Source organism: Sus scrofa, chromosome 1 (assembly GCF_054392235.1).
Source record: "Sus scrofa isolate SSC_HxYL_T2T_F1_AM1 chromosome 1, Sscrofa_HxYL_maternal_Yorkshire_Landrace_v2.0, whole genome shotgun sequence".
In the NCBI taxonomy this organism is placed as follows: Eukaryota; Metazoa; Chordata; class Mammalia; order Artiodactyla; family Suidae; genus Sus; species Sus scrofa.
In genome coordinates, this window is record NC_139383.1 from 16150080 (window position 1) to 16165887 (window position 15808).

At 44.6% G+C, this 15808-nt stretch overlaps 1 protein-coding gene across 1 annotated transcript in view; it reads left to right on the forward strand.

The window, feature by feature from the left end:
• The first annotated feature begins 713 nt into the window (after positions 1–713).
• Positions 714–15808, forward strand: part of LRP11 (LDL receptor related protein 11) — a 60542-nt gene continuing 45447 nt past the window's right edge. Inside the window, exons 1-2 of the mRNA XM_001928988.6 lie at positions 714–1639; positions 10391–10548. Of these exons, the coding sequence (XP_001929023.1) occupies positions 1006–1639; positions 10391–10548 (792 nt within the window). The 5' untranslated portion in view covers positions 714–1005. The remainder of the gene's footprint in view (positions 1640–10390; positions 10549–15808) is intronic.

Consider the following 15808-nt stretch of genomic DNA (forward strand, 5'->3'; position numbering starts at 1 on the left):
GCGGCCCTAAAGAGAAAAAGAAAAAAGAAATGGACTCAGAAATAAAGATCACAGGCAGCTAGAACTCCCAGGTGTAAGCCTTCCCTGGGTGGGAGGTTTTCAGACGTCTTTTCATACGTTTTATTAAGTCACAGAAAACACCATTTCTCTAGATCTTACAAGACCTCAGCTGAAGGCCTCTGCACAGGCAGTGAGTGACGTCATCATGTCCTCTAATTGACTGTGTTCAGATTTCCACAGGGAATGTGACGGCTATTTGCGTATTTTTCCACAGCACCGCCCGCCATCTGTTCCACAATTAGGCCTGGGGACATAAGGTGGAGGAGACAATCAGAGTGAAGGACCGAAGAGAGTGCCTGATGGTTCCCCAGTCGCTGGAGCGGGCTCTGAGGTCACAAGGATGTGTGGACACCCCCCTTCCTTTCACCCCAAGTGCCCGTACCCCTCTGAGCCGGCAACTGAGCATCTCTGGCTAGTTAATAAAGCCCAGGGTTCTTAGACATGAACCCCGCCCAGATTCAGAGGGCCACAGGCACAAAGTCCCTTTCCGGGGGCGCTCTGCTGCGGAGTTACTTTCGCTTAAACCCAGGGAAACCTCCGGGTGTGGGCGGAGTCCACGCGAGCAAAGGAAGGGGGCGGGAGGGGCGGGCCTGGGCGGGGCTTGGCACGCCCCGCCCCCACGGCCACTGTTCACCTCCCCGGTGCTGATCTTCACCGAGGGCGCCCTGACCGGCGGCGGAGAGGCGCCGGCGCCCCAGAAACCCCCGGAAAGGACGCAGAGCGGTATAGGGCCGAGCCGGCTATGCCTCTCGCTGCTGCCGTGCCCGCGGGCGACCGCGCTCCCGCAACCTCGGGGGCGCAGCGGGGCCCCGGGGAGGCTGCGCTCTGAGGCGCCGGGGCCTAGCGCCCGCCGCGACCTCGCAGGAAGGCCGCAGCCCCGAGCTCGCCCGGCTCCCTCGCGCTCTGCGGCCCCTCCTCGGCTCGCTTCCTCCGCCACCGGCCGCCATGGCCTCTGCCACCCGGGAGAGCACGGGTTCGGGGCGCAAGCGGCCTCCGCGGCGCCCGGCACTGCACGGACTGCTGCTGCTGTGCTTGTGGCTGCCCAGCGGCCGCGCGGCAGCATCGCCCTCCGCGCCGCTCTCCGAGCTGCATGCGCAGCTCTCGGGAGTGGAGCAGCTGCTGGAGGAGTTCCGCCGGCAGCTGCAGCAAGAACGACCGCAGGAGGAGCTGGAGCTGGAGCTGCGCGCGGGCGGCGGCCCCCAGGAAGGCTGCCCGGGCCCGGGCGGCGGCGGCTACAGTGCCATGCCCGACGCCATCATCCGCACCAAGGACTCCATCGCCGCCGGCGCCAGCTTTCTGAGGGCGCCGGCGGCCGTGCGGGACTGGCGGCAGTGCCTGGCCGCCTGCTGCCTCGAGCCGCGCTGTTCCGTGGCGGTGGTGGAGCTGTCCCGGCGGCCCGCGTCCCCGGCCGCCGCGCTCGGCTGCTACCTCTTCAACTGCACGGCGCGCGGCCGAAACGTCTGCAAGTTCGCGCTGCACCGCGGCTACAGCAGTTACAGCCTCAGCCGCGGCTCAGAAGATGAGCAGGAAGGCCTGGAAGCTGGCGCCCCGGCCACCGCCCGGGCTTCCGCTCGGCTGGGTAAGCACGCCACCGGAGGCTGGGGTCACTTGGGTCCTGCTGTCGCGTTCTTGCACCTGTTGGTGGCTGCACTTGGGAGACCCGCCCAGGCAGGACCGCCGGACCCTCCTCAACCGAGTCAGAAATGCAACACCCTCCATCCAAATAAACACACTTAATTGCGGGTATCCAGAAGAGTGGCTTTGATTTCTCAGTCCTCGGGGTGGTTTTTGAGAAATCCCAGTAAATTGAGCAGAAGTAGGCACGGTGGGCTGCTTGAGGAATTCTTCTAAGCTTAAGGAGGAAAGCTAATCTGAGAGGATTCACAGAAACTGGATTTAAAGGAATTGAAGGCGGGGGCGGGGGGGGTATTTTAGTCTCGGGTTCTTATAAGTCATGGTTTGTTTCAAGCAAGTGCAAGAACAAAATCTAATTAGAAGCCAGATTATGCATAGTACACCCTTATTTCTTAGCTTGGCTCTCAGGATTCCTGAATCCACCTAGAGTTGCTTTCATCAGGCAGAAATGGGAAGGGAAGTGTGTCAGGTTATTCTGAAGTAAGTCCAACTGATTCCCTTGAACGAGGGTTCTCCTTTGTACAGAGGGAAAAGAAGAGACTTGATTGGTTGAAAATAAAGGCATCTCTCTTTTGAAAAGAAGCTAAAAAATGATGCTTTTCCTTCAATGGTTTTACTTTCTGGGGATGGTCAGAATGAGAATGAAGAGACCCAAGAGCCAAAAAAAAAAAAAAAAAAAAAGCGTAGCAGTAGGAGATAAATGTCACTGAGGGAATAAAACCTTGATTGAGCCTGCTTGTGGTCAGCTTAGTGTGTCTGATTGCACTCTGTTGCTGTTTGCTTTATGATAACACAAGACTGAAACCATAGCAGGTTAGAAGGGTGAAACCTCAGCCACTCTGGAAATCTGGAGTCTCTGTGACCTTCAGGTCCAAAGAGAGAGGTCTGGAAATCTCTCCCCACAATGGCCCGCCTCCCTACCCACCTCCAGGGGAATAAACATCTAAGGTCACCCCAAGACTGCTCAGCCTTGAGGCAGACACTGAGAAGGACCCCTAAGACAGAGAAGGACCCCTAAGTTTTATCCCTGAGGTAGAGGCAGGAAGCACTTTCACTTGGACCCCCACTAGCATCCTTCAGCCCGCCCATAGCTGTTACACACACATGCTTCCTTTGCCCCAGCAGGGATTCAAAACTCCTGGTAGCAAAGGAACAAAATCCCCTCCCCATTTCTCACTGTACATCCGCCAAAAACCAACATTTCCAAAGGGAACTTTCCTGCAAGTCAGGGGAAACCAAAAGGAAAATAAACAAGGAAAGAATATGCAGGGGGCGGCGGGGGGGGGGGGTGAATTCTGATTACTAGTAGAAGTTTCTGAGTTGTTTTTTCTTCTGATTTCATTTTGCTTTTCCCTTCCCTGGGGATAGTTTGTTTAGAAATTCAGTTCTGGGAGTTCTTGTTGTGGTGCAGTGAAAATGAACCGGACGAGGAGCCATGAGGTTGTGGATTCCATCCCTGGCCTTGCTCAGTGGGTTAAGGATCTGACGTTGCCGTGAGCTGTGGTGTAGTTCACAGATGTGGCTTGGATCTGGCGTTGCTGTGGCTGTGGCGTAGGCCACCAGCTGTAGCTCCCATTAGACCCCTAGCCTGGAAACCTCCATATCCTCCATATGCCATGGGTTTGGCCCTAAAAAGACAAAAAGACCAAAAAAAAAAAAAAAAAAAAAAAAAAAAAAAAAAAAGAAAAGAAAAGAAATTCAGTTCTGTAGATGTTCAAGAATACACATAGGTGACCACTGGGCTTGGTCCTTATTCTAGGAAAACACGCTCTGCTCACATTTCTTCAGCTCCCCAGTGTATGAACAAATGAAAAGGGGCAGCTCAGGCCTGGAGCTCATTCTGTCTGCAGGGAGGGAAGAAGTTCCAGCCAAATCCTCTGTGTTTTCCCTGCCTAGATCCTTAACCCCCGGAAGTTCTTTGTGCTTCTGAAGCTAAATTTTGCCTTCTAGAGTGTTTTCTGGTTTTCAAGGGTTTTTTTTTTTTTTTTCCTTTTTCTGAATCTTGTGAGCATGTGGAGTTTAAGACTAAAGTAGCATAAAAATGGCTTAGAAAAGCTCTTGCAGAGAATTTGTTAGGGGTTCATTTGAGGTAAATAAGAATATCATGAGGAAATGGTGATGGGCCAGGTGAGATGAGATATGAAAAATTTATGTAAGTCCTTCAGCCGTGTTGTCAAAGGTTATTGAGTTTCGTGCGAGGACACTGTTATAAGCTTCTTAGACCGTGAACTCCGTCCTCACAACATCAAAATTCTCTTATAGGTCCCAGTGTACTCGGTGAGAGAAGGTAATTCTCCAGAGGGTCTCATAGCACCGTTGTGAGTTGGGAGCTGTGTTCTGCAGCAGCTCGAATGCTTTCTGCTGCAGCACCCGGCCACCTGGAAGCAGAGATGCGGTTGGGTTTCCAGGTGGGACTAACTGGGTGGCTGTAGGGATGGTGGGAGAGTGTGGGCAGGGGTGGAGGATGCTGGAGATGGTGTGTTGACAGGATCTGCCCACAGTCCTGGAAGAGGCTTGAGGTCCTGAGACCTGGATTTGAGAGCCTGCTCTTCCACGTGAGGGTCCCTGCTAATCCTCTTAGGATTTGAGTGCTGGCCTTGCGTTCCAGCTGGGCTGTGTGAGGATCAAGGGTGGACGTGCCTTGTGAGTTAGGAAGGCGGCACACGTGTATTTGATGTCCTTCTAGGATGCTGGTTGGGTTGTGTTGCTCTCTGAAGAGTTGGGGGCCTGGCCTCTCTGATAAAGGTGAAGAGCAGCAGGAGGGAGGGAGCGGAGTGGTTAGGACCCCAGAGGAACCTGAGAATACAGTCTCCGAGGGCTCAGAGGACCAGAACATCCGTGCTGTTTCCACTGGAGATTCAGCTTGGAAACCAGGAACTCCTGGAAGGCCCTGTGCAGTTTGAGAGGTCAGGCCGCCTCTGTGTCTGGGGAAATCAAAGCCACTTGGCAGTGCTCTGCCCTCCCCTCTCAAATCCACACGCTGCAAACCCAGCCTCTCCCTCTCTACCCCAGGCACAGAGGAAAGAGTTGACCTAGGAAAGTTCAAGGCTAATCCCTCCGCAAGTGCCTGCCCTTCTCACATTTCTCACATTTTCAACCTCTCCCTTTTGCGTTGTAAATAAACAGCACAAAAGAGTGGCAAACATTTATTGATTTATTTTTGTTTTGTCTTTTTGCCTTTTCTAGGGCCGCTCCCCCGGCATATGGAGGTCCTCAGGCTAGGGGTCTAATCGGAGCTACAGCTGCCAGCCTACACCACAGCCACAGCAACACAGGATCCAAGCTGCATCTTCGATCTACACCACAGCTCACGGCAACCCCGGATCCTTAACCCACTGAGCAAAGTCAGGGATCGAACCAGCAACCTCATAGTTCCTAGTCGGATTCGTTAACCGCTGAGCCACGACAGGAACTCCCAGCAAACATTTATGTTTAATAAGTAATATTGAGATAACTGGTAGGAATATTGGGAAAAATGCATTTCGACCTACAGCTCTGATCACACACAAATTCCAGTTGGGTTAAAGAACTGATCTTTTTTTTTGTCTTTTGTCTTTTGTCTTTTTAGGTTCGCACCTGCGGCATATGGGGGTTCCCAGGCTAGGGGTCAAATCGGAGTAGCTGCCAGCCTATGCCACAGCCACAGCAATGCAGGATCTGAGCCAGGTCTGTGACCACAGCTCACAGCAACACCAGATCCTTAACCCAGTGAGTGAGGCCAGGGATCAAACCTGCAATCTCATGGTTTCTAGTTGGATTTGTTTCCACTGTGCCACAATGGGAACTCTGATTTTTTTTTTAATTAAGCTATAGATTACTCCATATATAGGAAGATTTAGGAAAATAAACTTACCAGAACTTATCCTGGGGGAAGATAATTTTCTAGTCAACTAAAGAGATCACAAAGAAAAAGGATGAATTGTATGCATTTTTAAAGAAAAACATTTTAGGGAGTTCCCTTTGTGGCTCAGCGGTTAACAAACCCAACAAGGATCCATGAGGATGCGGTTTCAGACACTGGCCTCATTCAGTGGGTTAAGGATCCAGCATTGCTGTGAGCTGTGGTGTACATTGCAGACACAGCTCAGATCCCGAATTGCTGTGGCTGTGGTGTAGGCCGGCAGCTGTAGCTCCAATTCAACCCCTAGGCTGGGAACCTCCATATGCTGCGGGTGCAGCCCTAAAAAGCAAAAAAAAAAAAAAAATCATTATGTCAGGAAACAGAAGGAATTGCAAACAAGAGTCTGGGGAAAGATAAGATCAAAATATTTATTATACTAATAGAAAGCTTATGTGAATCAGTAAAGAAAAACAAAAAGAAGTGGGCAAAGGTTATGAACACAGTTCCCAGAAGCACACTTAGGTTGATAAACATGGGAAAATGTTCAACCTTAGAATTAACCAAAGAAATGTAAATAATGCCAGCTTGTGCTTATTAAATTGGCAACAATATATTTATTCTTACCATGGAATGTATGTGGAAAACTTAATCTTACAGGGCCACTGTAAGTGTAAATTAATACCACTCTTTGGGAAATCAATCAGGAAAGAGAGCAGAAATCATTAAAATAGTCATTCTCCTGAAGTCTTTTTTTAGGAAAATGATCCATACTAAAGAAAAAGTATGAGCGGAGTTCCTTGGTGGTGCAGTGGGTTAAAGATCCGGCATTGTCACTGCTGTGGCTAGGGTGGCATGGGTTCACTTCCTGGCCCTGGAACTTCCACATGCTACAGGCACAGCCAAAAAGAAAAAGAAAAAAAACCACAAGCAAAAAAAGTTTATTATGGGAGTTCCTGTTGTGGCACAGTGGAAACAAATCTGACCAGTATCCCTGAGGATGCAGCTTCTGTCCCTGGCCTTGCTTAGTGGGTCGGGGATCCAGCATTGCCATGAGCTATGGTATAGATCACAGACACGGCTTGGATCCTGAGTTGTTGTAGCTGTGGTATAGGCTGGCAGCTGTAGCTCCAATTTGAGCCCTAGCCTGGGAACATCCACATGCCTCAGGTGTGGCCCTAAAAAGCAAAAAAAAAAAAAAAAAAAAAAAAAAAAAAAAAAAATTATGATGGCAATATTTATAATGGTGAAAAAATTGGTAACAAAGTGAAATGTTCAATAAGAGGTTAGGTAATTAAAATGACAACTGTGAAGTTTGTACAGTGACACATGCAATACTAGGATATATGAATAAATATCAATAAATAGAATACATGAATAAATTAGTAGACTATATTCAGGATGTAACTTTGTATTTACTGTAACTTGGATACACATCCAGTGCCCCCAAGTGTAGTGGGCAGAGGAGACAGACCTGAACTGGTGGATTTATCACTTAGGTGCTCTTGGGCAATTAAGTTAGCTTTTCTGACCCTAGCTTTCTCATGAGTATGATGCAGATAACCACCTCAGGGACATGTGACAGTTGAGTGAAATTATGGCTCAAAAACACTTAGCATGGTGCCTGGTACAAAGAAATCACCCAGTAAATGGTAGCTACTACTAGTATCAGCAGCTCAGAATGAGAAAGACTAGAATAGTATACACCCAAAATAATGATAATCCTATTGGGACTGTAAATAATTTTTTCCTAAAGTGTTGCAATTAAGAAAAACACACGGAGTCCCTGCTGTGGCCGCAACGTGATCAGCAGGGTCTTGGGAGCGTGGGGGCAAAGGTCTTGTCCCCTCCTGGCACAGTGGGTTCAGGATTCTGTGTTGCCATGGCTGTGGTGTAGGTCGAAATTGCAGGTCGGGAGTTCCCGTTGTGGCTTAGTGGTTAATGAACCCGACTAACATCCATGAGGATGCAAGTTCGATCCCTGACCTCGCTCAGTGGGTTAAGGCCCCCGGCATTGCTGTGAGCTGTGGTGTTGATGGCAGGTGTGACTCAAATCCCCCTTTCTGTGGCTGTGGCGTAGGCTGGTGGCTACAGCTCCAATATGACCCCTTGCCTGGGAACTTCCATATGCCATGGGTGCGGCCCTAAAAAGGAATTGCAGGTCAGATCTGATCCCTGGCCTGGGAACTCCATATGTCCCTGGGGCAACCAAAAAAGAAAAACAAGAAAGAAAAGAAAAATACACATGGTTTTTAAAAAAAGAAAAAGAAAAAAGCCACAAAAGCAAACAAGCAGAAAAATCAAGATGAACTTGACCTGTAATAGCCACGCCTCTTCCCTTAGTCTGGCCCCACTTCCTTATCCTCAGCCTGACTGTACCATTTGTGCCCACATATAAGGCCCAGATTCCAGACCTCTTCCTTGTCATTGTGGCTCTGTTCAGAGCATGTATGGTAAATCAGAGTAAAAATGTCCTTCTCTGTATAAAAGGCCACCTAGATGGGCTCCATCAAAATTGGTATGAGTCTTATTTCACCTCTGTGGATCTTACCCTGTGTGCTTAGTTTTCAAAAGAAATCAGTGTTTCCACAACACCTAAAACTGGTTTATTACATTTTTATAATGAAAACTCAGAGTTAAATTTATCTTACTCTTTATCAGCAAGTCAAACTTAAAAAAAAAAAAAGATAGCACACTCTTTTCTTATTGTCATTTATTTTTGAAGCCTGCTTCTAGGTAGATAAGTACAGCTAGGAGGTACAACTCTATTATTTCAAATACAATGAGCAATTTAGAGGACATGAAGATTTCACTGTGTTCATAAATCATGTCCTCAAGCTTACCTAAGAAAAGGAGATGACAAAAGCAATGAATTTTTTTTCTTCCAGGAGGGCCAGGATTGATTAGTTTTATAATATATGGGCTATTTCAGATCTTACCTGATTTTTTCGTCTTAAATCTTTTTGGTTAAATCTTTTGCGAGCCTAAAAAAATTATTAGTATCATTGCTGTTTATATCACATGGGTACATTTTAGTTTATCTACCTAAAAATGGTATTTTAAAATAAAATTTAGAGTTCCCACCATGATGCAGCAGGTTAAAGATCTGATGTTGTCTCTGTGGTGGCTCAGATTCAATCCCTAGCCCAGGGCAGTGGTTAGGAATCCAGTGTTGCCACAGCTGTGGCATAAGTCACAATTTCGGCTTGGATCTGATCTCTGGCCCAGGAACTTCTGTATGCTGTGGGTGTGGCAATAAAATAGAATAGGATGGGATGGGATGGGATGGAATGGAATGGAATGGAATGGAATGGAATGGAATGGAATGGAATAGAATAGAATAGAATAGAATAGAATAGAATAGAATAGAATAGAATAGAATAGAATAATAAATTTTAATGCAAATAGCTGATAACTATAATGTATTACTGCTGGATTATAAGATTCCAGAATTATAAAGTGATAAACCATTGTGTAGAAAGTGAGGAAACCTCCAGAAGCAAAGGAAACCTCTCCATAAAACCATAAAAGGGCCTGTTTGTAATGCAGTTGTCATCTCCCTCCTTACGTACGAGAAGTGGAATAAAGACATCAGGCACTGGATCTTTGCTCAGGTGGAAAAAGGCAGGTCAAATTTCTTCTAAGGCAGGGATTGCTTATGTGGCTTATTTATTTCAGCGTGACTAGCCCTCACTGTTTCGAAAATATAAAAATGGGACTCATCTTCTCAATGGACATATGTACCCTTCGGCGATAGCAGTCATGCTTTTTCCTTGTAAACTTGCTCATTAAAAAAGTCAACTCTCTTCAAGGCTGGCACTAGTGTTCTTGTTCAGAAAAGCCACAGCTTTAGGAGCTGCAAGTCACCCACATCAATCCTTTGTTGCTGGGCCTTGGGAGGAATGCTAAGTGAGAAGCTAGGGCTGCACAGGTAGGTCTGGAAGGGCTCTGAACATCTCCTGAATCAAGAAAGTGACCCAATCAGATTAGTATTCCAGAAGTCATTCCAGCTTCAGTGATTACCTCTTAGCCTAAAGAGAAGCTAATAGGATTGTTACTAGCCCCAGACCTCAGGCACCAGGCCTCTGGATTGGCCCTTAGAAGTTTGTCTGGGAGCCCACCTCAGCTGTGCAGGAAGAGACCTCTGCCTTCGCACAGAATAAGCTACGGAAGAACAAACGTGGGCCAGAATTTGGACCAAGCTTTGGCACTGGAGGAGGGAGGAAACATCGAATGTCAAAAAGGAAGTATTACAAAAACCTATAGAGTTTTTCTTCCAGCTAACTTACTAAGTTCCTTTAAAATATTTGTGCATTTGGGTAAGCTTACCAATAAGATGCTTAATTCAATTAAATTTTTGACAATTCTGCTCTTAGAAATGTTTTCTGTATCTGATAGCTTCTATCCACCATCACTAAAGCTGCTGTCAGTCAAGAATTAATATTTAGTGAATGTAGTGAGCCTTAAATTATTTAGTATCATTAAGGATAAAAGCTAAAGACACTTGTTTGCTAGTTTAGGATATCTCAGAAACTCTGTGCTGGTTTTTCTCATAAAACTAGTTAGAAGCTGTGAACCTCTTCTATTTTCCTTGATGAAAAATGGGATTCCAGAGAATTTCCATGTGAGTTTTACTTTGCGTGGATCCAAGGACTTGCCTTAATTTTCCAAATTTAATTTATTACATTGCAACAGAAAATAAGAAAATAATTTTCAGTTGCTATACATCCTCTTGGCAGTTCTTTGCTGGACCATGTCTATTCTAGCAAACAAGATACTTCTCTTAATAAATTAGAAAAAATAGGGAATTGTCTCTCATGGTTTTTTTTTTTTTTTTTTTTTTTTTTTTTCTCCCAGAAAAGGATGAGCCTCCACTTAGCAAGGCTGGGCAGGATGTGGTTTTGCATCTGCCCACAGACGGGGTGATTCTAGATGGCCGTGAGAGCACAGATGACCGTGCCATCGTCCAGTACGAGTGGACACTGCTGCAGGGTGACCCGTCAGTGGACATGAAGGTAATTCCTATCATCATTGTAACGAAGACTAGTGTTTCAGTGAAGAGGTCTTCGGTAATATCCTTCCACTTATATTCCCCAAATGTCTAGAAGTTGGCAGAGGTGTAAAATGGAGAAAGCATTAAAGTGATTGTTGAAATAATGGGGTTTTTTTAAATTTTTTAATTGTATGGCTGCACTCATGGTATATGGAAGTTCCCAGGCCAGGGATTGGATCCAAGCCTCAGCTGCGACCTATGTCAGATATGAGGCAATGCCAGATCCTTTAACCCAGTATGCTGGGATGGGGATTGAATCCACACCTCCACAGCGACCAGAGCTGCTGCAGTCAGAGTCTTACCCCACTGTGCCACAGTGGGAACTCCAAAAATGTTCTATTATATGATTTTACTTTTCTACTAACCATTTGTTTTGAGGCCCACCCTTGTTCTTGCTGCTTTTTTTGCTGACTTTTCCAGAACACAGACATGCTTCAAGGAAAGGCTCATGATTTTTTTCGATGACTCAGAATACTTAAAAAAAAAAGTTACATCTGCTTTTTTTAGTTCAAAGTCCAAGTAGAAAACTTGAAAAATGCAAAGGAGCATGAAGAGGAAAAGAATAAAAGCATGAACTCATTCTTCACGTGATCCAGAAAGCAATCCTCTTACCTAGCGTTAGGCCTGCTTGAGATAATGGAGTTAATTAAGTGAGGGGTGTGGGAGCAAGCACTCTGTGCAGGTGCTCCTCGCTGATTTTCATCAGGCAGATCTGGGCTGGCCTGGAGTTGCTGTGGATGGGAATGAACCACTTGTCCGGCGGCTGTCTACACACAGGAGCCTTTTTTTAAAGATATAATTGACACAAAACTTTATATTAATTTCAAATACACAACATAATCATTTGATATATGTCTTTATTTTGAAGTGATCACCACATAAGTCTAGTTAACATCTGTCACCACACATAGTTATATACATTTTTTTTCTTGTGAAAACAACTGTTAAGATTTACTCTCTTAGCGACTTTCAAATATACAATTTAGTATAATTAACTAGAGTCACCATGCTGTGCATCACATCCCATGACTTATTTATTTTATTACTGGAAATGAGTACCTTTGATTCCTTTCACCCATCTTTCCTAGCCCTTATAGCCCATGTCTCTGGTAACCACCAGTCTGTCTCTGTATTTATAAGCTCAGTTTTTTGGGAAGTTTTGGGTTTTTAGATTCTACATATGCTGGAGATCATACATTATTTGTCTGTCTCTGGCTTATTTCACTGAGCATAATGTCCTCAAGTTCCATCTGTGTTGTTGCAAATAGCAGGATTTTTTTGCAGCGAAATGTTATTCTGTTGAATATTGTGCCCATCACATTTTCTTTATCCATCACCCATCACTGGACAGTTAGGTTCTTTCCATAGCTTGGCTGTTGTAAATAATGCTGCAGTGAATATAGGGGTGCATGCATCTTTTTTTTTAGTTGGTGGTTTTTTTTCCTTCAGGTAGATACCCAGAAGTGAAATTGCTGGATCAACACAGGGAGTCTTGGATCATGAGGAACGTGACTTCTTATTAACTCTGTGAGGACCCTTTGTAGAGAAGAGTATTTCCTGGCTTAGGGAGATAAACTTCACCCAAACAGCTTCAGTGCGATGAGGTGGGAAATTCGTATTGGTTTGCCAGGGCTGCCATAACAAATTTCTACAGGCGAGGTGGTTTAAACAATAGAAATTTCTACAGTTCTGGAGGCTGGAAGTCCTAGATCAAGGTGTCAGCAGGGCTGGGTTCCTCTAAGGCCTCTCTCCTTGGTTTTTAGTTGGCTGTCTTCTCCTTCCTTCCCTGTGTCTTCACAGGGTCCTCCTTCTGAAGAGAAACAAAGTTGGAACAAACACAAGCACAGTAATCAGCTAGAGCTGGTCCCTCAGGATTGAGTTCAGCACATAGACCTACCCAGCCAGCCTACAGTCTTAGACTTGGACCAGGCCCTGGATCAGGGTCCCACCCAGCCTCCTATCCATACAAGAGCCTCCCCTCCAGTGTCACCCAGTCTCTGCCTGGTATTTCCGGAGATGAAATCTCACGATTTCACATCATGACCTTGACATCATTAATCATGTCGAATTACTGGCCCAGTAGAATGGGCCTCCTTGTTACAACTCTGCATTAGTGTTGGGCCTTCTTTTAGGGAAAGTACTGAACACATCTTTTTATTCTGTGTATTAGACATTTAAGTTTTTGAAAAAAAAAATGAATGTTCCCCCTTGGGATGGTCTTCTCAGAATTCAACATTCCCAGTTCTTTCAGATGTTCCTCATATGAATTGATTTTTAGACTGTATACCATCCAGCCTCTTTAGGGTTTTCTCAGATTCATCCATGCCTTCTTTTTTTTTTTTTTTTTTGGTCTTTTTGCCTTTTCTAGGGCCGCTCCCGCAGCATACGGAGGTTCCCAAGCTAGGGGTGTCTAATCGGAGCTGTAGCCGCCAGCCTACACCAGAGCCACAGCAATGCAGGATCCGAGCCATGTCTGCAACCTACACCACAGCTCATGGCAACGCCAGATCCTTAACCCACTGAACCAGGCCAGGGATCGAACCCTCAACCTCATGGTTCCTAGTCAGATTTGTTAACCACTGAGCCATGACGGAAACTCCCATCCATGCCTTTCTTAAAATCTGACACCCTTCACTGAAACCCATATGTAAACTATGGGTCTTCCTGACAGACTATTACCTCCAGTGATCCAGACATGTTTCACCTCTATTAATGAACATTCACTTACATAAATCATCTTAGTAGCTGTGTCACACAATAGGTTCATGTTGAATTTTCCATTAGCAGGATCACCTAAAACCTGCTTAATCTGTCTGCATTCACTGCTGTCCTGATTGTAATTGATTTATTCAACCTGAGTGCAGGACCCCATATTTATCCTTTTTATGTCTCAGGGTTTTTTTGGTTTTTTTCTACAACAGAAATAATTTTTGAGTGTCATCCATCATATTTAGTGTTCGTCTATGCATTGTGTCAGCTACAAAATTAATGTATTTTTACTGAAATCTCTGAGAACTAAGATTGATCTTGAAAGCTACATGGACAAGCCATTGATCAGACCACTGATTATTAGTTGGCACTCATGGAATTTATTTGTTCAAGCAGCTGCAGTTTGCTGCTGCTATCATCTAGCTTTTTATAGTTGCTACTAAAAACGTTATTCTGTCAGTAATGAACTGCATATGTGAATGCTGAATAAAAATAATGCTGATGATTCATTATTTAATTTATTGAAGATATTTATAAAGTTACAAAATTAGGCATTTCTATAGGCTTTTAGGGCTGACCGAGGTGCTTTAGGACCAGGTCTCAGACTTATCCTTTCACAACCCACTGTGGTATCCAAACAACAAAAAACAGTGAGGCCTCATCCAATCATGCTGCCAGCTTAATTATGATAAAATTAATAGCTAACCTTTTTTTGCATCCAGTGTGTGTCCAGTCCTGTGCTAAACACTTTACACTGACTAAGCATATAGCAAATATGCTTCTTCATTTACGGCGAAAATGAGTAGGAGAGATGATTGGCCAGAACTGAGAGATTTCGATTTTAAAGTCCTGCATTTTCAGCCATTTAACAGGATATTCTAAATCCATCTAACTATTACTTTATGATACATTCTCTATAATACATTCTGATATGTAAGAAGACACAAATTTTTCAGGTAGCCCTTTAGATGCCACTGAGTTTCATGATTATTTACATAATACATTTAAATCTGAAATCAGAATGTAAAATATGACATTCAGTAATGTGATAGACAGTATAAGGATGGTTAGGGAGATGCGGAATTCATAAATCTGTAGTGGATTTCCATTCATATAAAAATTTATATTAATGTATAGTTTGATTTACACTATTGTGCCGATTTCAGCTGTATAGTAAAGTGACTCAGTCATACACATGTATACATTCTTTTTTTATATGCCTCTCCATATTGGTCTATCCCAGGAGATTGGATATAGGTTCCTGTGCTATACAGTAGGACCTTGTTGTTTGTCCATTCTAAATATGATTGTTTGCATCTACTAACCCCAAACTCCCAGTCCATCCTACTCCCTTCCCCCTCCCTCTTGGCAACCACAAGTCTGTTCTCTATGTCTGTGAGTCTGTTTCTGTTTCCTAGATAGGTTTATTTGTGAGTATTGTAGATTCCACATATATGTGATATCATATGGTACTTGTCTTTCTCTTTCTTTTTTTTTTTTTTTTTGTCTTTTGTCTTTTTGTCTGTTGTTGTTGTTGTTGCTGTTGTTGCTATTTCTTGTCTTTCTTACTTCACTTAGTATGAGAATCTCTGGTTGCATCCATGTTGCTTCAAATGGCATTGTTTTGTTCTTTTTTATGACTAAGTAGTATTCCATTGTATATACGTATCACATCTTTTTTTTTTTTTTCTTTTTTTAGGGCCACACCTGCAGCATATGGAGGTTCCCAGGCTAGGGGTCTAATCAAAGCTACAGCTGCCTACGCCACAGCCATAGTAACGCCAGATCCAAGCCACATCTGTGACCTACACCACAGCTCATGGCAATGCCAGATCCTTAACCCACTGAGCAAGGCCAGGGATCAAACCCACAACCTCATGGCTCCTAGTCGGATTCGTTTCCACTGTGCCACAGTGGGAACTCCCATACCACATCATCTTAATCCATTCATCTGTCCATGGGCATTTAGGTTGTTTCCTTGTCTTCCCTACTGTGAATATTGCTACTATGAACATATGGGTACATGTCTTTTTTTGAATTATAGTTTTGTCCAAATATATGCCCAAGAGTGGGATTGCTGGATCAAATGGTAATTCTATTTTTAGTTTTCTGAGGAACCTCCATACTGTTTTCCATAGTGGTTATACCAGTTTACATTCTCAGCAACATTGGAGGAGGGTGCCCTTTTCTCCACACCCTCTCCAGTGTTTGTTATTTGTAGACTTCTTAATGATGTACATTCTGACCAGTGGGAGGTGGTACTTCAGTGTTGTTTGGATTTGCAGTTCTCTAATAATTAGCGATGTTGAGCGTCTTCTCATATGTCCACTGGCCATGTGTATGTCTTCTTTGGAGAAATGTCTGCTTAGGTCCTCGGCTCCTTTTTCAGTTGGGTTGTTTGGCTTTCTATTTTGAATTGTATCAGTTGTTTGTATATTTTGGAGATTAATCCCTTGTCAGTTGCATTGTTTGAAAATACATTCTCCCATTCTCTGCTAGTGAATTAGAATACT